At 41.8% G+C, this 16,395-nt stretch overlaps 1 protein-coding gene and 1 pseudogene across 1 annotated transcript; both read right to left on the bottom strand.

Annotated features, from left to right (window-relative positions):
• Positions 1–779: 779 nt before the first annotated feature.
• LOC119727102 lies at positions 780–2,126 on the bottom strand (annotated as a pseudogene).
• A 4,658-nt stretch (positions 2,127–6,784) lies between these two features.
• LOC119728623 (serpin B6-like) lies at positions 6,785–8,141 on the bottom strand. Its single transcript, XM_038200934.1, has one exon. It carries the CDS (start codon positions 8,127–8,129, stop codon positions 6,828–6,830), a length of 1,302 nt encoding a protein of 433 aa, XP_038056862.1. The 5' UTR covers positions 8,130–8,141; the 3' UTR covers positions 6,785–6,827.
• Between the last annotated feature and the right edge of the window lie 8,254 nt (positions 8,142–16,395).

Genomic DNA, 16,395 nt, shown 5'->3' with positions numbered 1-16,395 from the left:
ATGTGACTTAACGCACACAATGAAAATGTAACAATGTACTTTATTGGTGCTTAAACGCAGTATGAATTTCTTCGGTAGAAGGTTTGCCTCAGTCCCATGATGATTCTGATATCTAGTTTTTTTGTGGATTTATGTTAACACAGGTTGTCAGTTTTGCCCTGTGCAGCGAACACACATTCATCCTTAGCCTTTTTCAATGTTTGATGAAACCAATGTGCTTTGTGGCCAATGTTCAAGGGTTTCCGTTTTTGATTTTCATTTGAAAGTATTCCTTAATTCATCCAACTTTCTGTGTTCATATTATAACTTCATTTTACATCTCCAAAGTGTGCCACGCTGAATATAAGTCTGTTGCAATTACATAAATCTGCCAGTTTCAATTAAAAAACTTCCTGATTATACACATCAGTTTATTTATATAATACATGAAGAATCTGTGAATAATTTTACAATTGTTTTTGTTCATCAAAAGCTTCAATGTACACTCTTTGATTCGCTGTCCATTCCCTAGCAACAAACAAAATGTCTTTATAAATTCATGTTGACGAATAAACAAACTAGAACTTTTCTAAAGAAAAAAAGAGAGAACAAAATGCTATATAATATTATACCATCTATCACAGTTCAAGAACAGGAGCTTATTCCAACATTATACGTTATACTTTTTTATCCAACAAGTCTAAAGAGAATTTTGTTTTAATCAAAAGATCACATATGCATTGTGTATATAACACATCCAGTGCTATTTAGCTTAAGTGCTTCAATACACCTGCTATACAGTCATTGACAATTATCCATACTTTGCCACACCAAAGTCTACTGTTTTGGTTGGCACAGCTGTCCCATAAACAGAACAGCTCTGGATTTATTGTCATAAATGAACAACAAGAAAGGGTGATCTGCATTGAATTCTACAGCACCTTTTGGTGGGAAATCGATACCCATGCACATAAGCCAAGATGTAGCTGCTGCTGCCTCACTGCCTTCTTCATTCACCTTTAAGAAAGCCTTGTGAATCGCTGTGGATATGAAGACATCTGTGTCTCCTGTCATCCCTGAGAAGTCAGCCTTGCCAACATCAAATGGATCATTCATACCCATCTTCCGCAAGACATCATTCAAGACAAAGTCCTGCTCCAGGTCAAACCTTGGAAGAGACACGATGACAGTAGGACTGTCACGCATACGAGCTTCTGTCACCCAGGAGTCGATCTTCTCTTGACTCAACTTCTTCTGCACATCAGCCAGCCCATCCACTTGATCAGGTAACACAATGAACATGCTCACTTCATTCTTGAGGTAAGGTAGCTCCAGGATAGAACTGGTCACGGAATCGTCACGAGCATAGTGGAACTTGCCTGTCTGGTGCATCATGGTAATCTTCTCGGACCCACCCAAAGTACGGAACTTCCCATTGAAATTTGTGTCCTGATAATCAAACTTGGCAGCCCAATCTCCTTTGAAGTAGATGGCATTGACCAGCACCAAGCGAGTCTTATCATCGATTGATCCTGCAGCAAGTAAGTCTTTGATGCGGTTCGCAGTTTGCTTCTCCACCCAGGAGTTGATGTGTTGACGAGAACCTTCCCCATCACCAATGAAATCAAGAATGTCCATACTGGCTCCGTAGTACTTCTTGCTGTCATCAATAAATGTCGCAAGGACATCCAATCCCTTCGGACCAAACAATCTGTTGGCGGCTACCAGAGTGCAAGGAATTGCAGGACGCCAAAACTGAGCCATATGGCGAGCTAATGACTGATGAACAGATTCTTCTGAGTTGTTGGAAGGAGGAACTTGACTCATCTGGCTTGCTGTCTCACCAGCGGGAGCTTCAGGACTGAAAATCAGAGCTCTCAGGTCAGCAAATGACTGATGAAGAGCAGATTCTTCTAAGATGTTGAAGTGAAGTACTTGACTCATCTGGCTTGCTGTCTCACCACGTGCCCCATGAAGGTCATAGCAAGTGCAGTGGAGATGCTCATAGGAGAAAAGAAGATGTTTTTGTTGGAGCTTCCTCCCTCAGTCAACACTCGGAAGAGATTAGATGCAAAGGTGTTAGTAACCTTGGCAGCATTTTGAGCCAGACCGACATCTGAAACGTGGGTTGCCATGGTATCAGTAGATTGGGCTGGAAATGAGAATTTGAAAAATTGAAAACGCCTTTTATACAGCTTGTCCGTCGATGATGTGAGTTTAGCATTATAAAGTAAATCGGACATGACGATGCAACAATGAATACATGTATCCATAAATGATTAGCACAACTGCACAACTGCAGAAAAGCGCTTCAATAATGTGGTCTTTGCTCTGTGATTCAACCAAACGTAATTCTATACAAGCATCATTTCACATCTTGGGAATATTTTTTTCGGGGGGGGGGGCAGTAACAGGAAACAAATTTTCTGAGACAGAAAGCCATAGTAACTTATATATAAAATGAACTTGACTTGGCAACAACAAAGAGTTCCAGTTTCATTTCAGAGTTTCCTGTTATAAATTTGGAACACACGTCATCCTGGTACGGACTAACAATATCGGGTAAGTCAAAACGAAAGTGACCAACTAGGAAAAAAAATATAAAATCAATATGTGGCTCGCTCCGTTTCATAAAAAAACAACTATAAAGTACATGTTATTGACTACTAATTGTGAAATTCCACGAAATTTGTGTACTCTATTCCCAAGTAACGTTTATTTCGATAACAAAAATTCACAAAACTCAGCTGTCCATGCACCACTGATGAATTATTTACCGTTCAACGAACTGATGAATACCCATTAAAACAATGAATGAATCGAGATCATACAAAGAAAAACGTACCAAAATCGCAATTATCATTTCGGAAACAAACTTATTCCTCAAATTCAAAATACAAAATCTGACATTAGAAATAATGATTCAGTCTTGATTGAAGTGATTAAAATCTCATTTGAATCGGCATGCTTGTGTAAAATCTGTAATTCTCACTCAGCTAAATTGCATTCCATGGACAGCTATAAAAATTTGTTGTTTTAGTAAAACATGCACAACGTCCGATAGCATTGAGTAATTTCAGTATAATCATTATTTTAAGATGAGTGGAAGAACATGCTCTTTACGATATACTTCATTGGTGTTCAAATTTGATTGCTTTTTAAGAAACGAAAGTCACTTCATGTATGAGAGTCCTTCATGAGCCTCGATAATTTGGTAGATCAGCACTCGGGAATACAGCACGGCTTGATAAGCTTTTTATGACTACACAGTGGTGCAACATATTTGTATGGGGTCCTATGGAAAGATATTCAAGATTTCAACAACTGCTCTCTACTCCACATAGATTAACTTTGACTGTTAATATAAATATAAATTAATTTTAACAACAATTCCTGGGATTTGAATTTTGAGGGTTGGGTTTCTTTTAGGGTACCCGTGTACCCATGTTTTACTTCACAGGGTACCAGTTCTACCCGTGAATGTACACACCTATTGGTTGGTTAACCAAATACGAGGCGACGTGGCTGTAAAAACACGGTTGCATTGGCTATAGTGATACTGCATTCCTCGGCCCTAAAATGTACAAATTCATACACGTTCAAGTTCAACACCGAATAACAACCTGGAAATCCATTGAAACAAAATCACAACATTGACAATTCACAAGACATAAATATCCGCATAAACAACGACAACGCGGGGGGGGGGGGGGATTTTAAGAAACTTACCGATATGATAATTTGAAAAGTTCTGCCTGGGCGCAGTCACACAAGACGATAGTTGAAGCGGAACTGCGCAGAAAGAACACTGACAAAGCCGGAAGTTTGGATCCGCCCGATCAAGTAAACGGAATCGGCATTAGTTCTGTAATATCGCCAAGTAAACGGAATCGCATTAGTTCTGTAATATCGCCACCATACGCTCATTCTTAGTGCAAAAAAAGAGGGCGCTATTTTCAGGTCTGCTTTAACTATTCAGTCCCGATAATTAGATGTCTAGGCTTATATACATTTGTTTTATTTCTATGTTCAGTCCACGGACATTATGCACGCGCTACCAATAGTCTTTTTATTCCTTATTTACTATCAGCAGGATGCCGCGGCACGCGTGGGTGGAGTTGTAAAGTTCGTATGCTGAATGCTTAAAAAAAAATCAAATGAAAAAAAGAAAGTTAAAGAGTTGAAATCATCTTGCGTGAACGAAAGCCTACATAACTTGTGGAAAACAATGCTTAAAAGATAGTCAGTGGGCTTAATTATTGAAGGGGCCTATCTGCATTTTGGGGAACACTCTTTGAACCTCTCAGGATCACGTTTTGATACCGCAACAAGTGGCAGACTGATTTGCGAATACAGAGAGTGCTGTGGACGAAATCGTGTTTCATGACTGTGCTTGCTTTTCACTGTTTTCTCAAAAATTGTACTATCCTCCACTGGGCTGAAACTCCAATAGGTTAGCATTGCCAAATTTTCTTTGGATTTTGAGTGGTGCTATTATTGGACACAAACAAACTGCATGGAGAGCAAATGAACTTATATGCCTTTAAATATGACATGCTACAAAATATATCCCCATTAATTAAAAAAAGGATATCAATGAACGCGAGACAGTGACGTGTTGTGTTCAATATGATGCCCGTGACGAGGCTGTTTTCATGCAATCACGCATGCGCGTTTTGAGGCCGTGAGTGTGACAAAATGGAAAATCTATCACGAGAAAAAAAAACACCTCATGCAACACTGGCTATAACAGTCCAGCAGATATGTGACAAAATATTGAGAATTTTTTTTCATAAAAGCGTGAAACTTGGCACAGATGTTTATGCGAGAAACTGTTTTAGACGTGGAGCCAAATTTACCCTTTTAGGGGTGTGGCAGCCATTTACAAAAAGGGAGGACTGGTCATGCCCGCAATAAAAACGGTCGTTCCCACTTGTCACAAAAGCAGGAAACTCCACAAAGACATTATTATGTAGATTATAAGTGTATATACTGTGGGAAACACTCGTCAGACAATAGACTAAACGAAACACCTTGGAGTGTTATTTATACTTTCCGATTTGCGGAATTCTTTCCTTTGCTCGTAGAGCTAACACAACAAACAATGTAAAAAAAAGAGGCATTGCTGGCGCGTCAAAAACTAGACCAACAATTCTTTTCATAGCCTTAGATGACCTCAATTCCATTATATTTTCCTTCCTTTTTGAAATCCAGACGTCGAACTCCGAAGTATTTGTTCAATAGCTTGTCGTCACCGACATTGTGTCAATGCCCGAGCTAGGGTACAGGGCACGAGTATAGAACCGTAACGATTGCAACAAAGGCTATAACAGCAGGGTGTATGTATTTTGGGCTTGGAATTGAACTACAGGATTCAGTATGTGCAGGCCCAGTACTTTTTGCGAACACAAAAAGACCGAAGAAAAAAATCATAAGCTTCAGTTTAATACTAACAAACTGCTGTATTGCAACACTTAATTGTTAAAACACCTGATTAAAGTTACACGCTATTAATCTAAAATGTATCAGGTTTAATAATAATACTTCTGATTATGTTATTCTGAATGGAGGCGTCCATTGTGCAAACAAATAAGCACCTGTAGGTTTTCTAATTATTATAAATGATGCAGCTCTGATCAGTGCTAATTCCGAATACTGGATATATGTCAATGATCTTACCTATGACGAAAATAGACAAATCATTGGAATGACCATGTTTACAAAATGATTTGGATGATTTCACAGATAAGGCAAAACATAATCACCAGAAATTAAACCCGTCTCTTAAACAACATGCACAGTCTTTTATCACGTCTGTTATTACATGAACACACGTACCTCTGTGATTATAACAATGCACTAATAGTAAACTGCCAGGTTTACTGTTAATTGATAGTGTACGTACATTTCTGCGTCATTATTTTTTCAGCATATAAAGTTACAAGGGCGTATATTTACGATTCAACGTTTAGGATTCTCCACATATTTCACTTACACTTCAGGCATTATATTATGATTTTTCCTGATTGATTTTCATGTGACTTAACGCACAAAATGAAAATGTAACAATGTACTTTATTAGTGCTTGAACGCAGTATGAATTTCTTTGGTAGAAGGTTTGCCTCAGTCCCATGATGATTCTGATATCTAGTTTCTTTGTGGATTTATGTTAACACAGGTTGTCAGTTTTACCCTGTGCAGCGAACACACACATTCATTCTTGGCCTTTTACAATGTTTGATGAAACCAATGTGCTTTGTGGCCAATGTTCAAGGGTTTCCGTTTTTGATTTTCATTTGAAAGTATTCCTTAATTCATCCAACTTTCTGTGTTCATATTATAACTTCATTTTACATCTCCAAAGTGTGCCACGCTAAAATATAAGTCTGTTGCAATTACATCAATCTGCCACTTTCAATTAAAAAACTTCCTGATTATACACATCAGTTTATTTTTATAATATATGTAGAATCTGTGAATAATTGTATAATTGTTTTTGTTCATCAAAAGCTTCAATGGTACACTCTTTGATTCGCTGTCCATTCCCTAGCAACAAACAAAACGTCTTTATAAATTCATGTTGACGAAAAAACAAACTCGAACTGCTCTAAAGAAAAAAAAAGAGAGAACAAAATGCTTTATAATATTATACCATCTATCACAGTTCAAGAACAGGAGCTTATTCCAACATTATACGTTATCCTTTTTCATCCATAAAGAGAATTTTGTTTTAATCAAAAGATCACATATTCATTGTGTATAACACATCCGGTGCTGTTTAGCTTAAGTGCTTCAATTCACCTGCTCTACAGTCATTGACAATTATCCATACTTTGCCACACCAAAGTCTACTGGTTTGGTTGGCACAGCTGTCCCATAAACAGAACAGCTCTGGATTTATTGTCATAAATGAACAGCAAGAAAGGGTGATCTGCATTGAATTCTACAGCACCTTCTGGTGGGAAATCGATACCACAGCACATAAGCCAAGATGTAGCTGCTGCTGCCTCACTGCCTTCTTCATTCACCTTTAAGAAAGCCTTGTGAATCGCTGTGGAAATGAAGACATCTTTGTCTCCTGTCACTCCTGAGAAGTCAGCCTTGCCAACATCAAATGGATCATTCATACCCATCTTCCGCAAGACATCATTCAAGACAAAGTCCTGCTCCAGGTCAAACCTTGGAAGAGACACGATGACAGTAGGACTGTCACGCATACGAGCATCTGTCACCCAGGAGTCAATCTTCTCTTGACTCAACTTCTTCTGCACATCAGCCAGCCCATCCACTTGATCAGGTAACACAATGAACATGCTCACTTCATTCTTGAGGTAAGGTAGCTCCAGGATAGAACTGCTCACGGAATCGTCACGAGCATAGTGGAACTTGCCTGTCTGGTGCATCATGGTAATCTTCTCGGACCCACCCAAAGTACGGAACTTTCCGTTGAAATTTGTGTCCTGATAATCAAACTTGGCAGCCCAATCTCCTTTGAAGTAGATGGCATTGACCAGCACCAAGCGAGTCATATCATCGATTGATCCTGCAGCAAGTAAGTCTTTGATGCGGTTCGCAGTTTGCTTCTCCACCCAGGAGTTGATGTGTTGACGAGAACCTTCGGCATCGCCCATGAAATCAAGTGTCTCCATGCTGGCTCCGTAGTACCTCTTGCTGTCATCAACAAATGTCGCAAGGACATCCAATCCCTTAGGACCAAACAATCTGTTGGCAGCTACCAGAGTGCAAGGAATTGCAGGACGCGCAAACTGAGCCCTTATATGGCGAGCAAATGACTGATTAACAGATTCTTCTGCGCTGTTGGAGGGAGGAACTTGATTCATCTGGCTTGCTGTCTCACCAGCGGGTGCTTCAGGACTGAAAACCAGAGCTCTCAGGTCAGCAAATGACTGATGGAGGACAGATTCTTCTAAGATGTTGAAGTGAAGTACTTGACTCATCTGGCTTGCTGTCTCACCACGTGCCCCCATGAAGGTCATAGCAAGTGCAGTGGAGATGCTCATAGGAGAAAAGAAGATGTTGTTGTTGGAGCTTCCTCCCTCAGTCAACACTCGGAAGAGATTAGATGCAAAGGTGTTAGTAACCTTGGCAGCATTTTGAGCCAGACCGACATCTGAAACGTGGGTTGCCATGGTATCAGTAGATTGGGCTGGAAATGAGAATTTGAACAATTGAAGAAGCCTTTTATACAGCTTGTTCGTCGATGATGTGAGTTTAGCATTATAATGTAAATCGGACATGACGATGCAACAATGAATACATGTATCCATAAATGATTAGCACAACTGCACAACTGCAGAAGAGCGCTTCAATCATGTGGTCTTTGCTCTGTGATTCAACCAAACGTAATTCCATACAAGCATCATTTCACACCTTGGGAATCTTCTCTTCGGAGGGGGGGGGGCAGTAACAGGAAACCTTTTTTTCTGAGACGGAAAGCCATAGTAATGTTTATATGAATTGAACTTGACTTGGCAACAACACAGAGTTCCAGTTTCATTTCAGAGATTGAAATTTGGAACACACACATCATCCTGGTTTGGACTAACAATATCGGGTGAGTCAAAACGAAAGTGACCAACTTGGAAAAAAATATAAAATCAATATGTGGCTCGCTCCGTTTCGTAAAAACAACAACTAAAAGTACATGTTATTGACTACTAACTGTGAAAATTCCACGAAATTTGTGTACTCTATTCCCAAGTAACATTTATTTCAATAACAAAAATTCACAAAACTCAGCTGTCCATGCACCACTGATAAATTATTTACCGTTCAACGATATGATGAATAACCATTAAAACAATGAATGAATGGAGGAGATCATACAAAGGAAAACATACCAAAATTGCAATTATCATTTCAGAAACAAACTTATTCCTCAAATTCAAAATACATAATCTGACAGTAGAAATAATGTTTCAGTCTTGATTGAAGTGATTAAAATCTCATTTGTATCGGACTGCTTGTGTGTAATCTGTAATTCACACTCAGCTAAATTGCATCCATGGACAGCTATAAAAATGGTTTTCTTTTAGTAAAACATGCATAACGTCTGATAGCATTGAGTAATTTCAGTATAATCATTATTTTAAGATGAGTGGAAGAACATGCTCTTTACGATATACTTCATTGGTGTTTAAATTTGATTGCTTTTTAAGAAACGAAAGTCACTTCATGTATGAGAGTCCTTCATGAGCCTCGATAATTTGGTAGATCAGCACTCGGGAATACAGCACGGATTGATAAGCTTTTTATGACTACACAGTGGTGCAACATATTTGTATGGGGTCCTATGGAAAGATATTCAAGATTTCAACAACTTCTTTCTACTCCACATAGATTAACTTTGACTGTTAAAATATAATATAAATTAATTTGAACAACAACTCCTGGGATTTGAATTTTGAGGGTTGGGTTTCTTTTAGGGTACCCGTGTACCCATGTTTCACTTCACAGGGTACCAGTTCTACCCGTGAATGCACACACCTATTGGTTGGTTAACCAAATACGAGGTGACGTGCCTGTAAAAACACGGTTGCATTGGCTATTGCGATACTGCATTCCTGAAGTGTACAAATTCACACACGTTCAAGTTCAACACCGAATCCATTGAAACAAAATCACCAAATTGACAATTCACACGACAGAAATGTCGGCATAAACAACGACAACACAGGGGGGGGGGGGGTATTAAGAAACTTACCGATATGATAATCTGAAAAGTTCTGCCTGGGCGCAGTCACACAAGACGATAGTTGAAGCGGAACTGCGCGGAAAGAACACTGACAAAGCCGGAAGTTTGGGTCCGCCCGATCAAGTAAACGGAATCAGCATTAGTTCTGTAATATCGCCACCATACGCTCAATCTTAGTGCAAAAAAGAGGGCGCTATTTTCAGGTCTGCTTTCACTATTCAGTCCCAAATAATTAGATGTCTAGGCCTATGTAACTGGGGAGAGTGATATGAATTAGTTTTAAATGGTTCACTCTCTAAGCAGGCGAAATATGTGTTTCTTAGGTAAAATTTCGTTATGTTCTTTGTCTTGTTTGTATAGGTTTTCAAAGAACAGTAAAAACATACAATGCATTTCCTATGGTAAGCAAGTTAAATAAAGTATATAAACAGGTTTACATTGCATGAACAGTGCAGTAAATGGCACACTAGCGCAGCTCGCCTTAAAAAAATTCATCAGTGCTCCGCTGGCTAATCAAAGGGAAGCCATTACAACGTGGAATCAATACGAGTTATACGACCCTCTTATGCGGCGTACCAGTCTAAAATAAAAGTGTCCAGTGACAGCAGGACCAATGACTGGAACCTAATTCAGCTGTCCGCAAGAAACAGCTTAAGAAAATTAAAACTTTTCAACTTGTACAAGACAGTTACCAAGGCAGCACCAGCGTCTCTTGGAGAACAATTGAAGTTTCTTCAGGATGGCACCAGGTCAGGAAGGCACCGGGAACCTGGGTCAAGGGTCAGTTGGTGACGCGTAGGAGTTACCAGTTCAATGGTGAAAAAACGGCCACACCAAAGTCCCTCGGAGCCCAAATGCTGGAATTTCTGGTAAGTATAGAGGCTCAAGATGTCACCAGGTCAGGCCGGGTAGCAGCACCGTGGGTCCAGGATCAGCGAAAGTAGCGTAGATCCTGATGAGTGGGCGTCGACATCTACGGCTGGGGATCTGGTCACGCCGTCAGTGCCGGTCGAGTTCCCTATTTATTTGACTGTCGTTCAACCCTAATGATATAATTTGTCTAAGTTCGCACCCACATCAAAATGAAGTGGATAGCAAAGCTATCCTGTCGACTACGCCAAGTGTAACCGGGGAGAGTGATATGAATTAGTTTTAATTGGTTCACTCTCCTCTCAACCGAGTGGTTCCACTAAATAATTTGGGTGGAGCGAAGTTTTCTGGTTGTCTCAGTTTATCAAAATATTTTATTTACAACACAATTAAATGATTTCAAATTTATGAGACAATATATATACAAATTTACATCAGGTGGTAACAAAAGAATTAGTGTATAACGAACTTTGGTATAAAAAGAACGACAGTCAAAACGGAATAGGAAATGGGCTGTCGAGATCTATCCAATGATCTGAAATGCATAAAAAAACAGTAAATCACTAATGAATTATGGGAAAACATTCATATCAAAGGACATTATTAAAGACATCATTAAATTCAAAGTAATTCGGGGAAACACTGTTTTTCTTATTTTTAAATCAAAGAATACTTTTATAAATACATCAGTAAGTGAACAGATGTTGCATAAAAAGATTACGGCATCAAAAAAAAGAGGCATAAAAATTAAATAACACACAAGGGATTTACTCACCACTTAAGATGACCTACGTTCATGCCTTCCTCTCCGTGCTCGATGTTAAAATCGAAGAATCAGCAGCAAAATTGAAGGAAATAATGCAGAAAACTGCAGTGCCGGCAACGTCGGCTATAAAATTATATTGCTGCTACAACGGGGAGCCGCACCCAAAATTTTCAGTAATAAAAGTGGAGTGTGCAATGCTCGCTATAAAATGCTGGTCGCAAAGCAGGAGCTGGAGCTGGAAGATGTCAACTCAAAGTAGAGTTGGAACGGAATCAACGATATTAAGGACCTAGCCCTACAGGAAAACTATACGAAACGCCCAGAATGCCCGCTATCTAACTTAAGGCCAAAAAAAAAAGTCTCCGGTTTCTGGTATGGAGCTTGCCCCAAAAGTGGTGCGGCGACGCGGCTTTTTTTTTTTTTACCTGGTTTTTTTTTTTTTTTTGCTTCAAATGTCGGCTGATGACTGCAAATGGTGCCCGACTAAACTTAGTGCAAATATATGGGAGTCCAGAGAGGCCACATAAATCTTATTCTCGATCATAACCCCATCTAAAAACACGTTAAAATTGTGCAGCAGCAGAATTCCAGTCAAACCAGTGAGTTTGGCGGTTTTGAAACATCATCTTGTATTGAAAAAAAAAACTTTTTCATTTTGCCGACGCGCATGGCTATGGCGACGCGCGCGCATACCAGAAACCGGAGACTTTTTTTTGGGCCTAAATAAAGCGCGTGGAATGTAGAACTCGCCTTCTCGTTACGCTCTTTGCATAGTTTCAAAAGTAGCGGGCAAAATTCTTGGTGGCGCATGCTGTGCTAAAATATTTTAGTTGGCCGCAAAAGGGCGCTAGGCAAAAGATGATCGATCGTAAACGCAACGCTCATGGCTGACAAAGTGACATGCAAGTAATTTACTAAAGTTATGTCATGTGATGCATGATGGAGTAGGGAACCTGTCGGGTAAAAGTGTAAACGAAAACCCGACCTGGTTACATAAGTAATTCTTAACAAAATTGGAAATATTTCTCGGTCCCAGATTCATGTCTTATCGTCATTTTTGCAATGAATGACCTTCATTGAGATGATAATATGAAGAAAAAACTGGCGTCAGGTTGCAAGATTTTTCCCGTCTCCTCCCGTCGACATATGGATAGTTCAGACGATGATTTCTTTCTGACTCGAAGTAGGTTTTGCAACTAATGATAATGTTTTTATTTGTAGTTTCAAGGTACATCAGGTCCTATGTAAAAGACACATTGAGTAGGCCCAAGTTGATCATATTTATATCAAACAAGCAATCAAACGCCTTTTCATGTTGAGATCACTAGAAAGATTTAGTTTTGATCATGAGACAGTTTGGTGTTGTTTTTCTCTTTCCCAGCCTGTGATTTCCGTACAAGTATGAGCCAATGTAAGCTCAAATGAAGTTCATAGTTGGTACATGTATGCATCTACCCATTATCATATCTCTTATTAGGCCTACATGTATTTATACGTACCTCTGTGATTATATCAATACACTAATACGAAAATGCTAATTGAATGTTAATCAATATTTTACATACATGTTTTCTACTTCATTAAATGTTCAGCTTATCAAGTTATACGCTATTAATCTGAAACTAAGTTAGGCCCACTTTATTCAAAATTGACCATTTATAGTCCATTTTCAATTACATATATGCATTTTTTTCCAGATTAACTCTCTGATATATTCAACGTCAAGGATTCTCCACATATTTCACTTACACATATATAATTTTTTTTCTAAAAGGTTTCAAGGCGACTTTACACATTGCTTTGTAAATGTAACAATGCACTTTATCGGTGCTTGAATCCAGTGTGAATTTTTTTCGGTGCAAGGTTTGCCTGAAATTCCGTAATGATTCTGATATCTAGTTACTTTGTGGATCTGTTTAAACACATGTTAGAGGTTGTATGGGGTTAAATGGGTTAGGACGTGCTGGGATGGACTGGAGAAATGAGCAGCTCCTCTCCCACTGAAATATCCCATTACACAGCACAGCGTCTCAACATTAGCCTCTCCTAACCAAATCCTACTGTCTGGCTTCTCGCGCCAGCCCTGTTTTTTACTGAACGGCAGAGGGTGTCAGCGTGTTCCTGGCGCTATAACCAGGTGCTCCGGGTAGGTGGAGCTCGTAGGCTTGGTCGCCAGTCCACCTAGGAGAGGGACAACTCTGATCTCAAACCCGGGTAGGTAGAACTCGTCAGCCTAGGACGGCTGTCTGCCTAGGAGAAGGACAACTCTGATCACAAACCCGGGCAGGTAGAGCTCGTTAGCCTTGGCTGGCAGTCTATACCCGTAGCTGTTTGCATGCGACAGCGGCCACATCCCCGGCAAAGTAATTTCGAAGGATTTAGGGTATGTCAGCCCTAGCATGTGAAGACTGATTCCCGGCAGAGTGAGCGGATGAGATCAACAGTGGATCCAACGGTCGTGAAGGCGGTGTCAGCAAGTGCTTGTGGAGCGCGTTAGAGCATGGACGTGACACATAGTAAGTCCTGGTCATTCACTGCAGCCTGGCAGTCTCCAATTGTAACGGCTTTTCGTGCCATTGGATCTAGACTCACCAGGCCGAGAGAGTGGGATTACCCCCGTGCAACGATTCTCCCACTATAAAACACTCACGCACAGGTCTGTTATGCAACTCATCACCGATCTGTCGTCCCCTTAAAAAGTCCTGCGGCGATGGGCGAGTGGCGAAGGCAACAGGTGTTTGGTGAGCACTGGCAGTTGTTAGTCACAAACCTGCACGTAGGCGGCCTTTGGGAGAGTGGTCGCTCTTCTCCTGAACTTTGAGGGCAACCAGGAGAGCTCGGCAGCACCCAGGGCGACTGGGCAGCCTCTTTAGGTTAGCACTGCCCACCCTCGCATGAGGGAGGGGGTTAGAAAAGGTACCCTAAACAAATGCTTTGCCCTCTTAAGTCTGGTCAGCTTACCGCGGTTGACAGACTCATCCAATCTGCGGTCGAAATAATAATAAAGAAAGTAAAATGAAAAGAAAACTCATCGTGGGAGCCTGGAATGTCAGAACACTCCTCGACCGAGCTAATACCAGCAGACCCGAGAGAAGAACCGCGCTAGTGGCTAGGGAACTCCAGCGCTACCGTGTCGATATCGCTGCACTCAGCGAGACCCGCTTTGCTGACGAGGGATCCCTGAAGGAAGAGGGAGGTGGATTCACTTTCTTCTGGAAAGGAAAACCGCAAGCTGAAGACCGGATCCACGGAGTAGGATTCGCCATCAGGTCAACGCTTGTGAAGAACCTTCCTGTGCTTCCAGTTGGGATTAGCGAACGACTCATGAAGCTTCGCATCCCCCTCAGTAAGAACAGGAACCTTACTATTGTTAGTGTCTACGCACCCACACTCTCAAGCACAGATGAGGCCAAAGAACAGTTCTACCAGCTCCTCGACGAGACCATCAAGACTACCCCCAAGGCTGACAAGCTTGTCATCCTCGGGGATTTCAACGCGCGAGTGGGCAGGGACTACGACAACTGGGAGAGAGTCCTAGGGCGACATGGTGTGGGAAATGTCAACGACAACGGCCTGCTCCTCCTCAGCAAGTGTGCGGAACATGGGTTGTGCATCACCAACACCTTGTTCAGGATGGCGGACAAATACAAAACCACGTGGATGCACCCAAGGTCGAAACACTGGCATATGATAGACTTTGTCATCGTACGCCAACGTGACATCAGGGACGTCTGCGTGACCCGCGCCATGAGAGGTGCTGAGTGTTGGACAGACCACAGACTAGTGAGATCGGTCATGAACCTGCACATCCCACCGCCACACAGAAATAAACCCAAGACCATCAGAGCCTCCTTCAACACTGCCAAGCTGAAGGACGAGTCCTACCTCGCCAAGTTCCAACAGACTCTCGACGAAAAATTTCAGGAGGGCCCACCCCCTGAGAGTGATAGCACCGGGAAATGGTCTGCCTTCAAGACCATCGTCTCCGAGACGGCGAAGGAGGTGCTCGGCCCGAAAGCAAGGACTCACCAAGACTGGTTTGATGAGAATGAGGAAGCTATCCAAACCGCCCTCTCTGCCAAGAACAAAGCCTACACCGAATGGCAGAACGATCCCATTTCAGTGCCCAAAAAAGCGAGGTTTAAGTCCCTCCGGGCGAAGGTGCAGGCTGAGCTGCGAGAGATGCAGGACAAGTGGTGGCAGGCGAAAGCCGAAGAGGTCCAGATGTACGCTGACACCCATAATACCAAGAAATTCTTCAGCTCCCTGAAGACAGTCTATGGCCCCTCGACCTTGGTATGCTCACCACTGCTGTCCTCGGACGGTGCAACCCTGATCAAGGACCAGGCAGGGCTCCAAGAACGCTGGAAGGAACACTTCAGCACCCTACTCAATAGACCGTCAACCGTGGACCCGGCCGCGCTTCACCAGATTCCACAGCAACCTGCAGTGGAGGAACTCGACTCTCCCCCCACAATGACAGAGATTAAGAAGGCGATCCGCCAGACCAGCTCCGGCAAAGCGTCAGGGAAGGACAGCATACCTGCAGAGATCTACAAAGCACTAGGCCCCAACGCCCTTGAAGCCTTCCACAATATTCTGCAGAGTGTGTGGGACGAGGAGAAGATGCCGGATGACTTCCGTGATGCCCTCATAGTCTCCTTGTACAAAAACAAGGGTAGCAGGGCGGACTGCGGCAACTACAGGGGCATCTCGCTTCTCTCCATTGCCGGGAAAATCTTTGCAAGGGTCATCCTCAACAGGCTGGTCACCGTCTCTGAGCGAATTCTTCCCGAAGCACAGTGTGGCTTTAGATACGACAGAAGCACGGTAGACATGATTTTTGCTGTGAGACAACTACAGGAAAAGTGTACAGAACAGAACAGGCCCTTCTATTCAGTGTTCATTGACCTGACCAAGGCGTTCGACACGGTCAACAGAGAAGCTCTCTGGACTGTGCTTGAACGCATTGGATGCCCGAAGAAGTTCATCAAAGTGATACGGCTCTTTCACGACGGCATGACCGGTCAGGTCCTCACTAGCGGCGAAGTGACCGAAGAGTTCG

The sequence above is a fragment of the Patiria miniata genome, unplaced genomic scaffold, assembly GCF_015706575.1.
Source record: "Patiria miniata isolate m_02_andy unplaced genomic scaffold, ASM1570657v1 HiC_scaffold_20, whole genome shotgun sequence".
Classification (NCBI taxonomy): Eukaryota; Metazoa; Echinodermata; class Asteroidea; order Valvatida; family Asterinidae; genus Patiria; species Patiria miniata.
The sequence above is the reverse complement of the archived record's forward strand: the minus strand, read 5'-3'. Positions and strand labels throughout refer to the sequence as shown.